Here is a 20,223-nt window from a genome sequence, read left to right on the forward strand (position 1 = left end):
CCCAGGTCTGTATATACACTGCTGGGGTGTTACATTGTATCCGCTATAGTCCCAGGTCTGTATATACACTGCTGGGGTGTCACATTGTATCCGCTATAGTCCCAGGTCTGTATATACACTGCTGGGGTGTTACATTGTATCCGCTATAGTCCCAGGTCTGTATATACACTGCTGGGGTTTTACATTGTATCCGCTATAGTCCCAGGTCTGTATATACACTGCTGGGGTGTCACATTGTATCCGCTATAGTCCCAGGTCTGTATATACACTGCTGGGGTGTTACATTGTATCCGCTATAGTCCCAGGTCTGTATATACACTGCTGGGGTGTGGTGTCACATTGTATCCGCTATAGTCCCAGGTCTGTATATACACTGCTGGGGTGTCACATTGTATCCGCTATAGTCCCAGGTCTGTATATACACTGCTGGGGTGTCACATTGTATCCGCTATAGTCCCAGGTCTGTATATACACTGCTGGGGTGTTACATTGTATCCGCTATAGTCCCAGGTCTGTATATACACTGCTGGGGTGTTACATTGTATCCGCTATAGTCCCAGGTCTGTATATACACTGCTGGGGTGTTACATTGTATCCGCTATAGTCCCAGGTCTGTATATACACTGCTGGGGTGTTACATTGTATCCGCTATAGTCCCAGGTCTGTATATACACTGCTGGGGTGTCACATTGTATCCGCTATAGTCCCAGGTCTGTATATACACACTGCTGGGGTGTTACATTGTATCCGCTATAGTCCCAGGTCTGTATATACACTGCTGGGGTGTCACATTGTATCCGCTATAGTCCCAGGTCTGTATATACACACTGCTGGGGTGTTACATTGTATCCGCTATAGTCCCAGGTGTCACATTGTATCGCTATAGTCCCAGGTGTCACACTGTATCGCTTACATCGCCACCATCTCTACCAGTTCTATAGGAGGTTACATTGTATCAGCTACATAAAGATGGGGACCCGGTCTCACCACCACCTGTCCCAAATCTGTAGGATGTCACATTGAGGGCGGAATTGTTACGTTGTATCAGCTTCATAATCGGGACCCTCATCACCGCCGGGCCCAGGTCTGGCCTATAGGATGTTACATTGTATTTCCTGTGTAATAATGGAGATCCTCTGACTGCAGGCAGAACTTTCTGTAGATGTTTATAGGGATGTGACTGATCTGTATAGAAAATCTCTATATTCCGGGAAGTTGTTACATTGTATCTGCTACATAATAGCGGGGGTCCTCTACAGCGCCCCTTCTCACCGGTCTCATGCACACGACCGTTGTTGTTGTTCTGCGGTCTGTTTTTCACGCATCCGTTGTTCTGTATCTGAGTTTTTTTTTCTTCTTCTCTGATTTAAGTCCTCTTCCGTTCCGTTATTCCACAAAACATATCCGTATGCGATCCGTTTTTTTTGCGGATCGCAAACTCAAACATTTAACTTATTAATCGCCAAACACACGAGCAATATGGGCTGGGCATAGCATTTCTACAGTATGGATCCGCAAAATACGGATGACATTTGGACAATAATAGGACATGCACAACTTTTTTTTTTTTGCGGAATGGAAATACGGAAACAGAGTGCCTTCCATTGTTTTTGCGGACCCATTGAGGTGAATGCTTCTGCATACGGTCCAAAAAAAAAGGAACGGAAGCGCAAAGAAAATGCATTTGTGTGCATGAGCCCTAAGGGCCCGTGCACACGACCGTATTTATTTTGCGGCCTGCAAAACACGGATCCGTAAATAAAAAAAAAAAGAAATCCGTGTTGCATTAATTAATTTATTCTTTTGGCGGATCCATTATAACAATACCTGTGCTTGTCCGCAAAATAAACAAGAATTGGACATGTTCTGTTTTTTTGCAGAACGGACAAACGGAAATGGAATGCACACTGAGTACCTTCCATTGTTTTTGCGGACCCATTAAAGTGAATGGTTTCGCATACGGTTTGCATAAAAAAAGCCAGAACGGAAGTGGGAAGAAAATACGTTCATGTGCATGAGCCCTAATACAGTAGGATGAGACATTGAGGGGAAGTTGATGCCCCGGGTCTGTATGCATAACCTCCATAAATACTGGGGGGATGTTACACTATCGCTGTAGGTAGATACATTGTAACAGATGTATTCCGCGCTCTGATTGGTGGAGGAAGTGTCATGGATCTGCACATATCAAACCTCTTGTGTCTCCCCCCCCCCCCCCCCCCCCCCCCCCCCCCCCCTGCCGACACATTGGATGCTGGACGTAGGATGGTTTGAGGCTGCAGCGGGAGCCATGGCCTGGCGGCAGGTGACGGAAGGCGCGCAGGCGCTGAGGGGGTCACCCTAATTGTGTATTTGCTGTTTGTATAGATGGTGTCACTGATCGGGTGCCTCAAATGAAGTGATTGTCACGTAGAACTTGGCGCTTCTGTTAATACCCGCAGCGATATATAGGAGGCTATATGGTGCACCCCTCCCCCCTCATCTCTCCCGTTATACCTCCTCATACATACACCCAGATTCACATTGTAAACACCTCGTCGCTGTTTTTCGCGTTTCTCATGTAGTGGCTGTGGACTGATCAGTTTCTAAGACTTCCCGGGTCCTTTTCAACCTCAGCGGTGACTTTTAACCCCTGGGGGTGTTTGGGGCCATGATGGGCCCAGAGCAGAGAACTCCCCTTTTAGCATTGTCCTACGTTACTCAGAGGAGCCCCTTTAAGTCTCCACAAATCCAAGTACAGGCGTATTGTAATAAAGGCGCAGAAAGCGGCAGATGGGGGCGGTAGTTTTATGGTATGGGCAACTTCCATTCTGTGTGACAGGAGCCCGGCTAAAAAGGCTAAATCTGTAATATTTGGTGCATAGAGATGTGCACTGTTTGAAAGGAGGGAGTTTTTTTTTTACATTCTATATCTGTGTGTGTGTTGTAGAGCGAACCCGCTCTGCCACTGGTTTCTTATCAAGCCATATTGGAGATAAAGCTGTGCCCGTTTTCTCAGACCTGACGCCCCGCGGTGCGCTCACCTTACACAGTGTGCTGACCCCGTGCCGCACTATAGAAGTACGTTACTCATCAGCAGGGCCGGCTGATCGGCATATGTTACACGTCTGCCTTCTATTTCTACATTGTCAGGTGCTGTTATGGGACGTGCTGTGGGGGGGTCGGGGTGGGACAGTGTGATTGCGGTCGGGGTGGGACAGTGAGATTGCGGTCTATTGCTCCCTGGTATCAAACTGAGGGGGGGGGGGGTGACTGGAGTGCTCCTTAAGGGGATGAGTGCAGAAAACCGCCTGCCCCGTATCTGCGGAGAACCTTCACAGGTGTCACTGATCTCTGCCATTCCTCTTATAGGACCGCTCTGAGCCTCCATCTGTATCTATAGGTGACTGTCCTCTGTAATCCTCCGATGGCTCTTGGCTGTTGGATTTCAGCCTGCCTAATCCTTATTAGTTTTCTCTTGAGGAGATAAGCTGTCCCCTTTGCCAACACTTGCATGCTCAGCCGAGCCGGAGGACCTCTCCTGTGGACACACTGCGGTCGAACCGTTCAAATTGTGCAAAATTGTTGCGAAACCATCATGTTTTGCAGCAATTTTACAAAGTTATGGTAAAAAGAAAAATGTTTTTAGCTGCGCCTTGTGAATACGGCCTAAAGAAACAGGTCTGATTGTAGGTTGGTCGGGATCTGACCAGAACCATGAAAATACGAAGTGAAAGGGATTCTGTACGTCCGACTCCCCGGGGGTCACCCTTCTGCTATCATGTATTATATGGCCGACCCCTTCATCTCTGGGAGCGCTCGGCGGCTGCTTCCCTCATAATGCAAGCTTTATTTTTTAGTTGCTAATTTATATACAAAAAAAAAACCTCATTTTATAGAAATCTGCAGAACCCCTAAAGCTTCTCCGCTGTGGGCTGCCGTGTAAATCTGTGCCGGTCACGGACACCCCCGGCCAGTATCCGGAGCGCGTCCGCAGCGATGCCCGGAGGAGTCTGCCGGATCAGGGGCCCTGGAGGCCACGTTATGGGAAGGGCTGTCCGGGGCCCGCCTGCAGCAGGACTGTGGAGCCTTTAGTTCTGGTCACATTCACTTTCTTCAGAGAAAGCGAAACATTCGGTGCTTTGTGTATAATGTCGGATCTACAGATAATGTTCCAATGGATGCACAGACCGCAAGATGTAGCAGAGCTGGGCAGGGTAATCAGGGAGCGGTTATCTGTGGTGTTACATAGGACTGCAGGTGACCTCTACTACATTATCTGTACTCGGAGAGATATCACTGTGTTATCTGTAGTGTTACATAGGACTGCAGGTGACATCTACTACATTATCTGTACGCAGAGAGTTATCACTGTGGTGTTACATAGGACTGCAGGAAACCTCTACTACATGATCTGTACGCAGATGCCGCTCCTGGGGGGCACAGGGATTCGTTGGGGTTCTGTAATGTCCAGGCTTCTTCGCACCTTGCGGGTTCTTCTGATGCGCTAACACTTGTACGCAGTCTAGGAGGTTCTCTGAGCTTATGGACCTGGGCTGATACTTGTACCGAACTTTCATTACAGGAGAGAAGTTTGATCTGATGTTAATGCCTCCTCCTTTTAAAAGGCTCGTTCACACGAACGTAAGGGAAATTGCGGTCCGCAATGCACGGGCACCGACCGTTGCCCAGCCGCATGTGGATCGCAGACCCATTCACTTGAATGGCGTCCGCGATCCGTCCGTTCCGCAAAAATATAGAACAAGTTCCATCTTTTTGCGGAACGAAACACCACAGAAGCACTCCCCGTTTCGCACTGCATCTCCGGATTTGACGCGGAATGCACGCGGATGGTGACCCGGGTATTGCGGAATGGCTATGGGCGCACTACGGCCGTGTGAACAAGCCCCAACAGCGGTGTTGAGTCTGGACAAGTTCGTAGCCTCTGGTCTGGACAAGAATGTTTATTCACTGACAGCAAGTTAGAGCTCTTGAAAATGGCAATGACATAAAACTAAGTATATTCGAAAGACGCCATACTTATAATTCTACAAGGATGACGGCGGTTGTCCGAAACGTAAGACCTTGTAGGGTGGCTGGGGAGGGCGAGACGGTCAAGAAGAGCCCCACTTACCTATCCAATGGATCCCCTCACCAGGCTCCTGGTCCTCCCTGGCATAGTACATAGTACAGCAATGAGCTGACGGCTCAGCGGTGTAGGGAGGACTGCGTTTTAGCGCACCATTCACTGGTAAAAATAGAAAATTGATAAACAAAGTATATTAGAAAAATATTTTTAGGGGGACTTAGATACAACCTATTAAAAGTTAGTACAAAAGTTTAGTTACTCTTTTTAAAGCCCCTTTAATGGGGTTGTCTCGTCTCGCCGCTACTAGGGTGGACAGCAGACCGCGGAGCGGCCCCGTGATCGCTGTTACGGTAGCTCCTATTGCAATGCTTGGCAGCCATGGAAACTGCAAACTATGCTGATCCCCGTCCACCTGGTGGTCAGGACTTGGTGTCCCGAAATGAGACAACCCCTTTTAAGCTCCGTTTGCTTCAAACCAGAAAACCCTTTGAACAGGGGATTCCCGGGGAGCGTCAGTGAATGGGGCGGCTGCAGTTCTCAGCACAGAGGAGCGCTGCTCTGCGGGGAAAAAACGTAAAGGGAATGCAGCACTACATGAGCGCTGCATCCCCTTCATACTCGTTGAATGCTGGCATATCCTGGTGAATGGGAGGAGCAGTGATCCCCCTGCCTAATCCGGTCCAGAGGAGCGCGCTCCTGACGTTCCTGATTTTCGGGTTTGCCCAGTGGTCATTGTATCAGTCAGGCTAATAATAGGCCACCGTGCGCCTGTCACTTCCAGAATGATGTCACCTCCTATTGTTCCGCGCTCGCCCTCTCGACCTGTCATTTGATGAACATGTGTTGTGCGGGTCTCGCCCCGGGGCTTCCATGTGATCGATACACGGCTAAGTATAGAGGCCCTGATGGGAAGCGGTGGCCACGGGGGCTGCTCCTCCGAACTTCTCACCGGAGGCTCCACCGGAAACCAGCTGCAAACCTGAAGCCTCCAGCAAATGCTCCCGGCCCTGAAGAACGTGAGGTTATATGCACCACCAGACGTGGGCAAGGCCTGTGGGCGCCCCTAGCTCCCCATTCCCAGCGCTCTAGCTGAGACTACAACTCCCAGAATGCCGAGTGAGGCTGGACTTTCACACCGTCGGCAGAGTTATAGCCGGATCCCGCTGTTCACCGCCGGGGCCCATTGACTTATAATGACGGGGATCGGGCTGCTCCCTGGAATTTATGGCGGAACGTAGCCAGACAAAAACTGTTGCGTGCAGCTATATTTGTCCAGCCGGATCCCGCCAGATCCCGTTATAATCTATAGGGTCCAGTAAACACGCAGCACCATCCGGCTATGCGGGATCCGAATAGATGCCACAAACCATCTTTTCCAGAAGACCCTGCTGGATTGCTCTGTCGTCTGTGTGAAAGAAGCCCAGGTGTACATGCTGGGAGTTGTAGTTTCACAGCAATGTTGCCGATCCCTGAACCATGGAGGGAGTCGCCCATTGTATTGCTAGGACGGCCATTCGATTGTGGAACATGGTTGACAGGATTTGACGTATTACCTTGGCTTTAATTCACCGCCATATGGTGTCACTGTAAGGGAGTCTTATTCTGTCACTTGGGATTCAGAAAACGGCGCGCTTGCTCCAAAGTTGCTTCATTATTATTTATTTTTTTACAGCATAAGTATTTTGCCTGCTGTCGTCCAATTCTGAGCGTGCACTTGCACAACAGGGTTCATGTGTGAGTAAGGTCCACTCTAATGTGCCGCCATATGGTGCCGCCGTAAGGCAATTGTATTCTGTGACTTAGGATTCAGAAACCAACTCGCATGCCACAAAGTTGCTTCCTTTTTTTGCTGTATGCCTAATTCTGATGGTGGGGTTCACGTATGAGTAAGGGGCTGCTTTAATGTGCCGCCATATAGTGCAGCTGTAGGGGAATTTTATTATTTTCCTAGAAGCAATGTTAAGAATAGCCTTAAGACGGCATGCAATGGCACGTGCCAGGTGGGTGGAGGAATAATGTGGGCAGGCTAGGGGCATCGTATCACCGATCCATAAAGACTTAAAGGGGTCCTGCAGTTTGAACGGAGCTTAGCCGCGCCCAGGCCAGTTGATACTAGTCGTGACGTCACTGGGCCAGCGGTAAACGGTGAGAAGGCCGCTGCGCTGCTGCCTTTTCTAACAGCTGATCGGCGGGGGTCCCGGGTGTCGGACCCCCTCCGATCAGATGCTGATGATCTCTCCGAACTGTAGAACACCTTTAAAGACGTCAGATCTGAGCAGGGTATGGCAGCTTCATCCCATTCAAGTGAATAGTACAAAGCTGCGTCACCGTGCACTGCTGCTGGGAACTAGACCGTGGGAAGGTAGACCATGAAGAACCACAGGTGGGATGCAGAGCATGAGACCCCCACGATCTGATATTGATGGTCTATCCTGAACCCATGGTCTTTTCATATGAAATGTACTGTATAGTTAATGTAGGTAGTTTCCCTGTTGGCCACTAGATGCCAGCATAGCACAACTTTTTGTACATCTTGCTTTCCAGCCTGCTGTGAAGTGTGAACCCCACTGCCGCCCTTGCCCTCCTATTATCCATAATAACTTTTTTTCTTTCTCTTTCTCCTACAGTTCTGACGTTGGCAATATATGGAGCTGCTGAGAAACACCTTTGAATACTGCCACGCCCAACACCATCTCTCCGCATGAATCACACGCTTTGCCCGTTGCTCAGGAGCCGGGTCGTGGGCAGCGCACACCATTAGAGGCCTCTGCGCGCGGATCTCCTCCTGCAAAAGACTCTTGTGTCCTCGGAGCCCTGTTCTCCAGTCACAGTCCGTCCCGGCGGTAAAATTCACAGTTTATCCAGATGGGGTAACGTGATCGGTCCAAAGGGATCATCTGTTTTTGCCTCTAAACTGCCAGGAGTCGCCACAAAGAGAGGTGTTTTTTTTTTCTTCTACTCTACGGAAGGAAGAAATCTTGGAACTTAAGAGTCAAGAAGATTTGGATACTGACCCTGAGCCTTGCGCGGACGGACGGTCTCAGAGCCGTTACCTTTCAGCCTCCCGACCCTTTTTACTGGTTTGGGAATTATAATATTTTTTTTTTTTTAGATATTTTGCACAATATTTGTGTTGAGTTTTTTTTGTACGTTTTTATCTCCTCCTTTGTATCTCTCACCATGGCTCGGATTAATCGCCCGGCTCCAGTGGAAGTCTGCTATAAAAACATGCGCTTCCTGATCACCCACAACCCCACAAACGCCACGCTGAACACCTTCATCGAGGTGAGTGGAGACTGTAGGCCGTTCACTGTCAGTCTGCAGGGTTTTTATGCTTGTCCCTGAAAGACGCTCACGATTAATCCAATGGGTATGGCTTTACTTTCAGAGGAGGGAGACTCCTGCTGCAGCTACCATAGGACAGGGAGGAGGAGGAGGGAGGACATGGCTGATCTCCTGGGACAGAAGGAAATGATTTCTTATTTTATAGATTTTATGTATTTTTTATAATTTTGTAATATGAGACCGCTTCTCTCCAGGGGGTTTATTCTTGTAAATCCTGCTCGTATTCCAGACGACAGTTGTCATTGGAGGCCATTTTTGGTCTCCCATTGTCGTTGGATCCAGAATTATTGGGATCTGCTAGTGTCTGTGCCCAGCTTTAGGCCAAGGCAGCCCCTTTCGCTTGAATGGGTGCTAAGCTGCAGTAACCCGACACGGCCACTACACGGTGGGTGGCGCTGTCTGCTCCTGGTGGCTGCTGCAGACAGCTGATCATGAGGGGGCGGCCCCCACCGATCTGATACTGATGACCTATTCTAAGTATCTAGATCCCAGAAAACCCCTTTAAGGGAATGGGAAGCATGACCGGTAGCAGCATGCAGACTAGTCCCATGGAAATGAGGTTAAACCACATACAGATTATCGTAGGCTGCAAATCCGCCACAGAAATCCGAGGGTCCGCCAAGAATTTCTGCCGCGGTTTCCACTGCATATACACAACATGTTTTATTTTGCATAGAGATTTGAAAATGCATGTATATTAGCGAGGAGTTATGACTGGTTAGCAATTTTTTGGGGATCGGGGAAGCCATTTTTAACAATCATTTGAAAATGGACCCAGTTTACAGTAAAATCGCATGTCTGCTCAGTGTTCCTAAAATGCAAGACCCCAGAGTGCAGTGGTGTATGAGCGGATCTTCGCTAGGCTTTCAGAGGTTCAGCCGTCAGCACAGATTGCAAGTAGCAGCCAGCAGATTATTTTTTGCATGCAGCTCTAGGTGTGACTGGAGCATTAGACTTCATGTGACGGACGTACGCTTCCCTTTTAAGAGGCCGGTCCTGAGGGGTCTATTGTTTATACCGCTCCTCGGAGCACTTGTCACCATGTGTACAGCCAGGCACTTGGCAGCGGGCAGTACGCAGCTATTTTCGTGCAGCCTGCGTAAACCGCCATCATCTGAGGTCCCCGAGCGGCATTTACCAGAAGGTGGATCGCTTCCAAACACGGCTCTCGGCTTTATTGGATGTTTGGGAACCTAAACTGACTAAAAATAAATTGGCGTTGGAGAGCGCAATAAGAGCCGGAGTTATCATCCGACCGTGGCAATCAATCTCGCCGAGGTTACTGCTCGTATTAACCCCGTGCAGCCAAGCAGGTGTGCAAAAAAATAATAAAAAAACCTGCAAGGGAAGAAGACGAAGGCCGAGGAACACGGGAAGATCACAGCAGAGGTCGGCAACCTCCGACACTTCAGTTACTACAACTCCCAGCATGCACACTTACTAGGCTGTTCTTGAAAGTCAATGGAGCATGCTGGAAGTTGTAGTTTCACAAAAGCTGGCGTGCCGGCGGTTGCTGCTGACCCCTGGATTACACTCATAATCAACTTTACACATCCAAAGCTGCCACGAAACTCTTCAGCTTTATATTCCCTAGCTTTTATTTTAGTTCAGGGTATCGATACCTAAAACCCTGCTTCTCCCACACTGCATATGGCCTGTGTGTACACGGACTTAGCAGGAGGATGAACCAGATCTCCCAGCCATTCCTCAACTTGTTTTTTTAAGAGGTTATCCCGTGACTAATGTAAAAAATAAAAATGAGACGACATATAAGACACGACAACCTCTTTCTAGCAAAGCTACATCCCTGTACCTCACCTGGGTCCAGAGATCTCCCACATTCATTGCTCTGCTGGATTTATATCAAGCTGACAGCTCAAGGGGCGTGTCCTTTCTGCTGCAGCTCAGGAGGAGGCGTGTCCATGCTCTCCCTAGCACAGCTCAGGAGGAGGCGTGTCCATGCTCTCCCTAGCACAGCTCAGGAGGAGGCGTGTCCATGCTCTCCCTAGCACAGCTCAGGAGGAGGCGTGTCCATGCTCTCCCTAGCACAGCTCAGGAGGAGGCGTGTCCATGCTCTCCCTAGCACAGCCCAGGAGGAGGCGTGTCCATGCTCTCCCTAGCACAGCCCAGGAGGAGGCGTGTCCATGCTCTCCCTAGCACAGCCCAGGAGGAGGCGTGTCCATGCTCTCCCTAGCACAGCCCAGGAGGAGGCGTGTCCAGGCTCTCCCTAGCACAGCCCAGGAGGAGGCGTGTCCAGGCTCTCCCTAGCACAGCCCAGGAGGAGGCGTGTCCAGGCTCTCCCTAGCACAGCCCAGGAGGAGGCGTGTCCAGGCTCTCCCTAGCACAGCCCAGGAGGAGGCGTGTCCAGGCTCTCCCTAGCACAGCCCAGGAAGCGGTTGAAGGATGAAACTGAGCATGTGTGGCCATCTTAGTGAGCAGGTCAAAGAAATAAGAAAAAGGAACAAACAGCAGGTGGCGCTGTACAAATACATTTTATGGAATAACTAAGTGGCTCCAGGGGGCGCCAGGCAAGTATAATCATTGTGAGGGGCCCATCATATGGGGGAGCATTATATTGGATAACCCCTTTAAAACTGTAGATTATTTTTCATGGGACAACCCCTTTAAGGAACTGTCCCACGTTCTGCTGCTTTCTATATCCATAGGTTGTTTTCATTTTTCACCCATTTTTAAGATCTCTGCTTGCTGCTGACCATCCTTGTTTGCCACAGCTGTATCCAGACCCAGTGATGCCATTTTGCTAAGTTTTGTCGTCACTTTTATGATCGGAGGGGGTGAGGCCGCTGGGACCTCCTCCGCGCCTGAGAATGAAAGGTCCGTAGCGCTGTTTTACTGCTGGGGCTCCGCTATGCAGGAAACCGCAGCACGGCGCCATTCAAGTGCGAGGAGGCGGCTGCAGCTGAATCAGCAGGGTAACCCCTTCATTCTCCAGGTCGGTGGGGTACCAGAGGTCAGGCCCCTTCCGATCATGAAGTGATGACGTATCCTATTCCGTAACACAGAACTCTCTCCTGTTTAGAGACTTGGATACGTGTTCTCTGTATTGATACATTGTTACCAGTCTGTTCATAGCCCATTGTCTAGACTGGATACATTAGCAACAAACCCTTCCAAGTCTACATAGGTTTTTAGCCTCTAAATGTAAGCAGGAAAGTTCCCATTCACTGACAGCAAGCAACATGGTGTAATTTGGTTAGGAAATGAAGCTGACCGTATGTTGGGTAATAGCAGACTTCATACAGCGATGAACCTTTATTCACACACTGTTGTGGGGGCGATGCCTTTAACGATCCATCCGCCCTCGTGTTTTCAGGGTACCATACTCATGGTGCCAGCAGGAAGGAGCTGCGTTATTGTGCTCAGAGCTGTAATCCGTGATTTGCATGTATAGTCTTTGTTTCTGTACATGCAAAGTGTTTGTGTCACCGCGTCCTGCCCGACCTTCACCCTGTTCTTATCCGACATCATGACATATTCGCTGCATCAGAATCTGGATGAAATTCTCCAGTTGCTGTTGTCTGTTTCTGATAATTATATTTCGTGGACTGTAGATGTCAGATATCGTCACACGTGGCCTGCCCGGCTGACTGTGCTGAGCATCTGGGAGTCTTCAGCCTCTAATATGTAGCATACGGTTCTCCAGGGTTTAGCTTGTATTACATTGGCCGGGGCTCGGTCATAGGTACGATGATCTGGCTGTGTAATAGTGCCGCCTATTACCAAGCAAACACTCATTCATCGGGCAATCTGGATTTTTAAAGCGTGCTTAAAAATCATTATTTGCCGTCGGCAGATCGTGCTATGAAAGGACAGATTAATCAGGGGATAGCGGGTATAGTGAACGGAGATCAGCATTCACAGTTTATGTAATCTACACATTGTAAATACCCAACATTACTGATCCTGAGTTACATCCTGTATTATACTCCAGAGCTGCACTCACTATTCTGCTGGTGCAGTCACTGTGTACATACATTACTTATCCTGTACTGATCCTGAGTTACATCCTGTATTATACTCCAGAGCTGCGCTCAATATTCTGCTGGTGCAGTCACTCTGTACATACATTACTTATCCTGTACTGATCCTGAGTTACATCCTGTATTATACTCCAGAGCTGCACTCACTATTCTGCTGGTGCAGTCACTGTGTACATACATTACTTATCCTGTACAGATCCTGAGTTACATCCTGTATTATACTCCAGAGCTGCACTCACTATTCTGCAGGTGCAGTCACTGTTGTACATACATTACATTACTTATCCTGTATTATACTCCAGAGCTGCACTCACTATTCTGCTGGTGCAGTCACTGTGTATATACATTACTTATCCTGTACTAATCCTGAGTTACATCCTGTATTATACTCCAGAGCTGCACTCACTATTCTGCAGGTGCAGTCACTGTTGTACATACATTACATTACTTATCCTGTATTATACTCCAGAGCTGCACTCACTATTCTGCTGGTGCAGTCACTGTGTACATACATTACTTATCCTGTACTAATCCTGAGTTACATCCTGTATTATACTCCAGAGCTGCACTCACTATTCTGCTGGTGCAGTCACTGTGTACATACATTACTTATCCTGTACTGTTTCTGAGTTACATCCTGTATTATACTCCAGAGCTGCACTCACTATTCTGCTGGTGCAGTCCTGCTGCCTTTCTTACCGTCTGTCATTCTATGTTTCTCCTAGGATCTGAAGAAGTACGGGGCCACCACAGTGGTGAGAGTGTGCGAGGTGACCTACGACAAGACTCCTCTGGAGAAAGATGGAATCACTGTCATGGTAAGTGCATCGTCTCTCTTAAAGGGGCAGTAACCCTTACGTCAAGCTTCTTATAATGGTTAAAGGGGTTGTATCATCTCATACATTGGGGACAAACTGCTAGCTTATGCCCCCAATGTCTGATAGTTGCAGGTCCCCATAGAAGTATATGGAGCGGTGGCTGCACTTGCTCGTTGCACTTCTCATTAATTTCAATGGGACTTCCGAAAATAGCCGAACGTGCTGCTCGGCTGTTTTCGGCACTCCCTTAGAAATTAATGGATGGCGGCCGTCCATGCGCGGTCCGGTCTCCTTCACTTTGTGGGGCCCACACCTATCAGACATTGAGGTCCTATCCTAGCAATATGTCCCCAATGTATGGGATGAGACACCCACTTTAAGTAGTGGTAGAAGAGCAGTGGCTGATGTCAGCCTCCCCAAATGGATGTAGATATCTCTGCACATATGGCACATAGAGATCATGGCGGGGATTTTAGCAACACTTGGGGTACTTTCACACTAGCGTTGTTAGATTCCGGCAACGCCTGATCCGGCAAGCCGTATACAAACAGATAACCTTTAAAATACCGGATCCGTCACATCCGGTATCATCCAGAATAACGGATCCGGTATTTAAATTTTTTCAAAGATCAAAAGGGAAACCCCGCTCCCACAGACCGGAAAACCGGATCCGGCGATGCAGCAATTTCCGGAACACTTGGTACCGGATCCGGCATTAATACATCTCAATGCGGCAAGTGCGGTATTGTTCCGGGATTTTGGCTAGGGCGGTGCGGTGGACATTGTACATCGCGATCCCCCGGTGAAGACTGAGAGACCTCTTTACCGTTATGTAATATTTGCAGAGCGTATCAATGCCATTGATTACACACTTGAAACGCCCAGGTGGCAGTGTGATCGCCAGGCATCCGGTGGGTGCAATCTGCCCCAATGGGTTCATGCCATCCAGCAAGGGTGAGGGACAAGATGGACTTGATGGGTGCTAGGCGAGTATATTCAGGGCTCGAGAAAAGCTGGGTGACCACTAAAATGAAGTACGCTGGTGACTGATATCACTGTGCCAGTTATATTCTAGACCAGGGGTCAGCAACCTCCAGTACACCAGCTTTTGTGAAACTACAACTCCCAGCATGCATACTTGTTTTGCTCTTCTCAGACCTCCCATAGAAATGAATAGGGGATGCTGGGAATTGTAGTTTCACAACAGCTGGAGGGGAGAAGGTCCTGGCATTGCAGAGCAGCCTGATAATTCAGTACCAGGCTCTGCCCAGATTCCTGGATGGCATTCTTGGCAGTGCCAGCCTATGCTGATGGGCAATTTTCTAGTCTGCTGCCCTTTGCTATACAAGGATTCCAGGAAGAGTCGATCGACCCTCGTTCTGCGTTGGTTTGTAGCCTCTGCCGCTCGTTAATCTTGCAGATTTGTCCCAGAACATCACATACTCTGATGCATCTGCTCATGGAGATGGCATTGACATAAAACGCCTTTATCTCTTCCCCGGCCGCCCGCGTGTTTCCAGGCCTCTATAAATAGCAGACCTTGCTGCAGCCGCTGATGTCCCGGCTATATTAGTCTCTCTAATGAGAGCTCCGGCGCTGCGCGGTGGGGGCGTGATGCCGGGCAGCAGACGCTACAGCTATGCTCCGGGCAGTCAGATTCAAGGATGGGGGGGGGGCAGTGAAGGCCACGTGTTTTACACCCATAGAGATATGTGGTGGGTGCAATTCTACAGGTTTGAAAATCTGCAACTTGCCCTCAAATCCATAAAAAAATAAAAAAATAATTTCCTGCACTGATACATTGTAGCAAACTATAAGGACATTGCATAGATTTGTGCTGATCATTGTTTAGACTGGGTACCATTGTAGCAAAGCCTCTGCTGCGAGAAGTAGTTATGGACAGGTTTACAGGCCAGTCTGGTGTTAAACAGGACTTTCAGGCTCCGAGTATAAAGAAGAATGTTTCCATTCCCTGAAAGCGAGCGGAGATCTTGAAAATGGTGAAAGAGTTGATGCACAAATTGTAACTGAAAGTTGCAGGGGTTAATCATTATTTATAGAAAACCCCTGTTCACCCCTGGGACCTTTTCTGCAGACCCCCCCGGGGGAAGGGGGGGGGGCGGACCTGCCGTGGTAATCCTACTTATCTGATCCTTGCTGCTGGGTTCCAGCTCCATTGCTCCCTGCATGCGCCGCAGGTCTCGGGTCACCCCACGTCCACATCCAATTTGACAAGGGTCACCTGGCTGCAACGGTGACGAGTCACCCATGCGTGACATCACTGATCACATGATGACACGTCACCACTGTGGTCAGTCCTTGGCTACTGTGGCCAGTCAGATGTTATTGCAGGGAGACCCCAAGACCTGTGGCGGCCAAGTGGGAGAAATGGAGCTGGAACCCAGAGGAGGAGATCTGGTAAGTATTAATTCCACCACGTGTCTGGCCACGCTGGGACGGGGGGGGGGGCGGGGTGGGGGGGGCGGGGTCTGCAGAAAAGGTCCCCTGGAGTGAACAGAATGAAACGCCCGTTACGGTGTGCCCGTAGATTTCTGTTAGCAGATCTCAGCATGTTTCCTTGGGTGGTATCAGCCATGTCATTACCCTCCTTTTATATACCATCTCCAGACCTCATGCAGGGAATCCTGCTTTTTAAAGTGACAGTACACATGTCAACTAGTGGGGGAGGGGGTGCAAGGCTTTCTTTGCTCAAACTGTAGGATATAAAGGGCATTATCCCTACTAAATGCAGTTTCATTATTCTGGATTCTCGGCTGTGTGAGGCGGGAGAGCCAGATTTACTGAGTTCACAACCCCACCCAAAACTGCTGTATGTGACACCTACTCACATCTAACTTCTCCTGGCAGCGAGAATCTCTAGGGGCGTCTTTGTGGTGTCTGCTCTGTACTCCGTGATCAGTCAGTAACACATCCTCAGCAATGCCTACTAGAATACTACACACAATAGAAGATGTAGCTGCAGCTTCCCTCCTTCTCTCTGAGACTTCTTGCTGTGAGAGGGGAGAGAGAGCAGTGGGGAGAAACTGAAGGTCCAGTCGCGTAGCTGCTGTTTCCTGTACTGAATGTTTATTCTGGTTTGCAGGATTGGCCCTTTGATGATGGCGCACCTCCTCCCAACAAGATTGTGGATGATTGGCTCAACTTGCTGAAAGCAAAATTCTGTGAAGATCCAGGATGCTGCGTGGCGGTGCACTGCGTAGCTGGACTGGGCAGGTGAGCACCAGCACCACTGGTTTATAGCCAACAATGAGACCAGGATCCCTCTGTTAACATTCCTGGCATTTGGGGAAACCTGTACACAGTACCTTGGTTGGGTTCTCAGGTCTTCTGCAGCAGTCGGCATGTACAATTGCTGGCACTGGCTGCAAGGAGGATTAATTCTTCTTAGTTTTCTCACTGGTTTCTACCTGGAAACCATCAGCAAGCTGATACTATCGGATTTGTTGTTCTTATTGTCTGTTGTGTGAAGAGTTGCACTCTGAATAGCCTTTTCGTGGTTATGTTTTGGGTGGGACTCCTCTAAAGCGGTCAATGAGCATTATATAAAAATATTTGAGGAAGTTGACCTGTGACACCCATCTGAGCATCCCGATCTCTGCCAAACCCAGCCTGCAGGATGTGGGAAAATACGATGTGGTGTGGAGTCTCGCCAGAAAAAGGGCTTATCTACTGACCCACAAACCCTCAGTATCCAGACTGTAGTCCACGACACGTCGTACCGGAGATCAGTATGAGAGGATAATGAATGACCCCTTTGGGGTCCATTTTTCAAGTTTCCGGCTCTGCAGAGGGGATTCTCCTGCGGGGTGCGGTGCTTTATTTTGGCTGCGGAGAGGACTGCGATTCTCGGGCCGTTTGCCAGAACATCTGGGAATTGAATTAGACCAGACTAGGTCACAATGTCACGGCGAACCCCGTGAAGATCATGAGGCATTTCAGCCCAAGCTCATCTTGAAGGAGAATTTATGGCCAAAAATTTGTCAGGCGGTGGATCCCTCTATAGACTGTGTGCAGCTGTTATCAGAGATGAAACGGCCTCCCGTTCCGGCTCGTGTCCGACCATCAGAAATTATTGTAAATGTGTATGGTGAAAGGTTGTAATGCATCCATTGTGCTGTTTCTCAGGGCTCCCGTCCTGGTCGCTCTGGCGCTCATTGAGAGTGGGATGAAGTATGAAGATGCCATTCAGTTCATCCGGCAGTAAGTGTTTTGGCTTGTTCACATATATTATTTTTCTTATTGTCATATTTCTCCATGTTCTCCTGGCTCTGCTGTCCTTGTAATGCTGAAGGTTTGCCTGCCCTTCCCTTTCTGCCAAAGGTTTGCCTGCCCTGCCCTTCCCTTTCTGCCAAAGGTTTGCCTGCCCTGCCCTTCCCTTTCTGCCAAAGGTTTGCCTGCCCTGCCCTTCCCTTTCTGCCAAAGGTTTGCCTGCCCTGCCCTTCCCTTTCTGCCAAAGGTTTGCCTGCCCTGCCCTTTTGCCTGCCCTGCCCTTTCTGCCAAAGGTTTGCCTGCCCTGCCCTTTCTGCCAAAGGTTTGCCTGCCCTGCCCTTTCTGCCAAAGGTTTGCCTGCCCTGCCCTTTCTGCCAAAGGTTTGCCTGCCCTGCCCTTTCTGCCAAAGGTTTGCCTGCCCTGCCCTTTCTGCCAAAGGTTTGCCTGCCCTGCCCTTTCTGCCAAAGGTTTGCCTGCCCTGCCCTTTCTGCCAAAGGTTTGCCTGCCCTGCCCTTTCTGCCAAAGGTTTGCCTGCCCTGCCCTTTCTGCCAAAGGTTTGCCTGCCCTGCCCTTCCCTTTCTGCCAAAGGTTTGCCTGCCCTGCCCTTCCCTTTCTGCCAAAGGTTTGCCTGCCCTGCCCTTCCCTTTCTGCCAAAGGTTTGCCTGCCCTGCCCTTCCCTTTCTGCCAAAGGTTTGCCTGCCCTGCCCTTCCCTTTCTGCCAAAGGTTTGCCTGCCCTGCCCTTCCCTTTCTGCCAAAGGTTTGCCTGCCCTGCCCTTCCCTTTCTGCCAAAGGTTTGCCTGCCCTGCCCTTCCCTTTCTGCCAAAGGTTTGCCTGCCCTGCCCTTCCCTTTCTGCCAAAGGTTTGCCTGCCCTGCCCTTCCCTTTCTGCCAAAGGTTTGCCTGCCCTGCCCTTCCCTTTCTGCCAAAGGTTTGCCTGCCCTGCCCTTCCCTTTCTGCCAAAGGTTTGCCTGCCCTGCCCTTCCCTTTCTGCCAAAGGTTTGCCTGCCCTGCCCTTCCCTTTCTGCCAAAGGTTTGCCTGCCCTGCCCTTCCCTTTCTGCCAAAGGTTTGCCTGCCCTGCCCTTCCCTTTCTGCCAAAGGTTTGCCTGCCCTGCCCTTCCCTTTCTGCCAAAGGTTTGCCTGCCCTGCCCTTCCCTTTCTGCCAAAGGTTTGCCTGCCCTGCCCTTCCCTTCCCTTTCTGCCAAAGGTTTGTCTCCCCTCCCCAAACTGACCATGCACCAGTCACATTCTGATCCGTACACCTGGACTCTCCCTCTATACTGTTATATTTTATATCTACCATTCGCTTTTACTTTGTAGCACATCATTGATGCCTATGTGTTTCACTTGCAGAAAGCGCAGAGGCGCCATTAACAGCAAGCAACTGACGTACCTGGAAAAATACCGGCCAAAGCAGAGACTACGGTTCAAAGACCCCCATAACCACAAAAACAAGTGCTGCATCATGTAAATGCCCCGACGTACTGCCAAAGTACACACACAGGCACCCCACCGCCACCCTCCGTAACACGAGCTTCATCTATGAAGTCAGCAGCTTCCTCCAACCAGTTATTTTCCATCTCCATGAACATTATGTGTACTAGAAGTTACAGCAATAGCATACACGGGGTTGAGGCCGGTATATCTGAGCCAGGTGAGGCTACACTATAGGAGATCGAATATTGCGTACCAGCAGATGCACAGCCATGCGCTGGGAGACAGAGTGATTTTGCCTTCTGGTACATTATATATGTATGTGTGCATGTTTTTTTTTTTTTATTATTATTATTGCTGCCCCCTTGTGGTTAAAGGGTGCATTCATCATTATGCATGACCCATCGGCAGTGTGCAACACACCATAAGAAGCATACATTTTGAAGCCTTACTTTTTACTGATTCTGCTCTCACCAGACGATCATTGCGTAAGTTTAATTTAGAATTATCTAAAGAATTTGTAAGTGCCGCCAGCGACCACAGCGGGGAGGAAAATTTTTGGGTTTGGCCTCTGCTCAAACCACATCTGGTTTCATGTGTCCCTTTCTAGAAGACTTGGGATTTCCAGCATCTAGTTTGTAAAATACGAGCAGATTTTAGTTGTGTTTTTTGTTTTGTTTTCAACTTTTTTTTTTTTTTTTTTCACATCCTGTACAAATCTTTTGCTAGCTGACTGAATGTTTCTTGGTACACTGTTTTTATAATGGGTCACAAAAGCCTTGAAGTCACAAGCGGAAAGGGGGTGAGCAGCGTATGGTCTGATAAATATCTGTGATGACCTCCAGAGGGTTAAAAAAATAAAAATAATACAAAAACTTTAAAAAAAAAAAGAACTTTATAAAAATGTTGAGATTGTGGCTCACATGTACAAATGTCATGTCTGTTACATTTTTTTTTTCTCGTCTTCTATTGAACTACTTTTGGAAAACAGTTCCTTAACAACTGTATGAATTTGAAGGGTAACTTAAAGGAAGTAATCTCTTTTCCTGCGAGAGTCTAAAAATGAAAAAAATAATTTCTGACGGTGGTTCCATAGCCGAAAGTCTGCAGCACCTGCTTCGTATAGCACTTGTCTTTACAGGTGAAATCTACCTCTTCCTGCAGAGGGTTATGCAACAGCCGTCGTCGCACACCGGTCTCAACACAGCGCGCGTCAGAAAGCTCAGTGCTAATTTTTTTTAAATTTTTTTTTTTATTTTAAGCATTGAGTTGGTATAAATTAAAATGAAGCCGCTGTGAAAGCCGTACATGTATCGGAAGCGCATTTAT

General features: G+C 48.9%; 1 protein-coding gene across 6 annotated transcripts in view; it reads left to right on the forward strand.

The window, feature by feature from the left end:
- The window catches only part of PTP4A3 (protein tyrosine phosphatase 4A3), a 65,413-nt gene extending 45,419 nt beyond the window's left edge, over positions 1-19,994 (forward strand). For 4 of the 6 annotated variants that reach the window (XM_040432137.1, XM_040432134.1, XM_040432136.1 and 1 more), the window contains 5 exons: positions 7,696-8,353; positions 13,140-13,232; positions 16,336-16,466; positions 17,379-17,453; positions 18,814-19,994. In XM_040432137.1, coding sequence (XP_040288071.1) covers positions 8,249-8,353; positions 13,140-13,232; positions 16,336-16,466; positions 17,379-17,453; positions 18,814-18,931 — 522 coding nt within the window. In that variant the 5' untranslated portion in view covers positions 7,696-8,248 and the 3' untranslated portion in view covers positions 18,932-19,994. Of the gene's footprint in view, positions 1-6,685; positions 6,845-7,695; positions 8,354-13,139; positions 13,233-16,335; positions 16,467-17,378; positions 17,454-18,813 lie in introns of those variants that run through there. The other 2 variants (XM_040432139.1, XM_040432140.1) reach the window with 2 other exon arrangements.
- The last annotated feature ends 229 nt before the right edge of the window (positions 19,995-20,223 follow it).

The sequence above is a fragment of the Bufo bufo genome, chromosome 5, assembly GCF_905171765.1.
Source record: "Bufo bufo chromosome 5, aBufBuf1.1, whole genome shotgun sequence".
NCBI classification, from domain to species: Eukaryota; Metazoa; Chordata; class Amphibia; order Anura; family Bufonidae; genus Bufo; species Bufo bufo.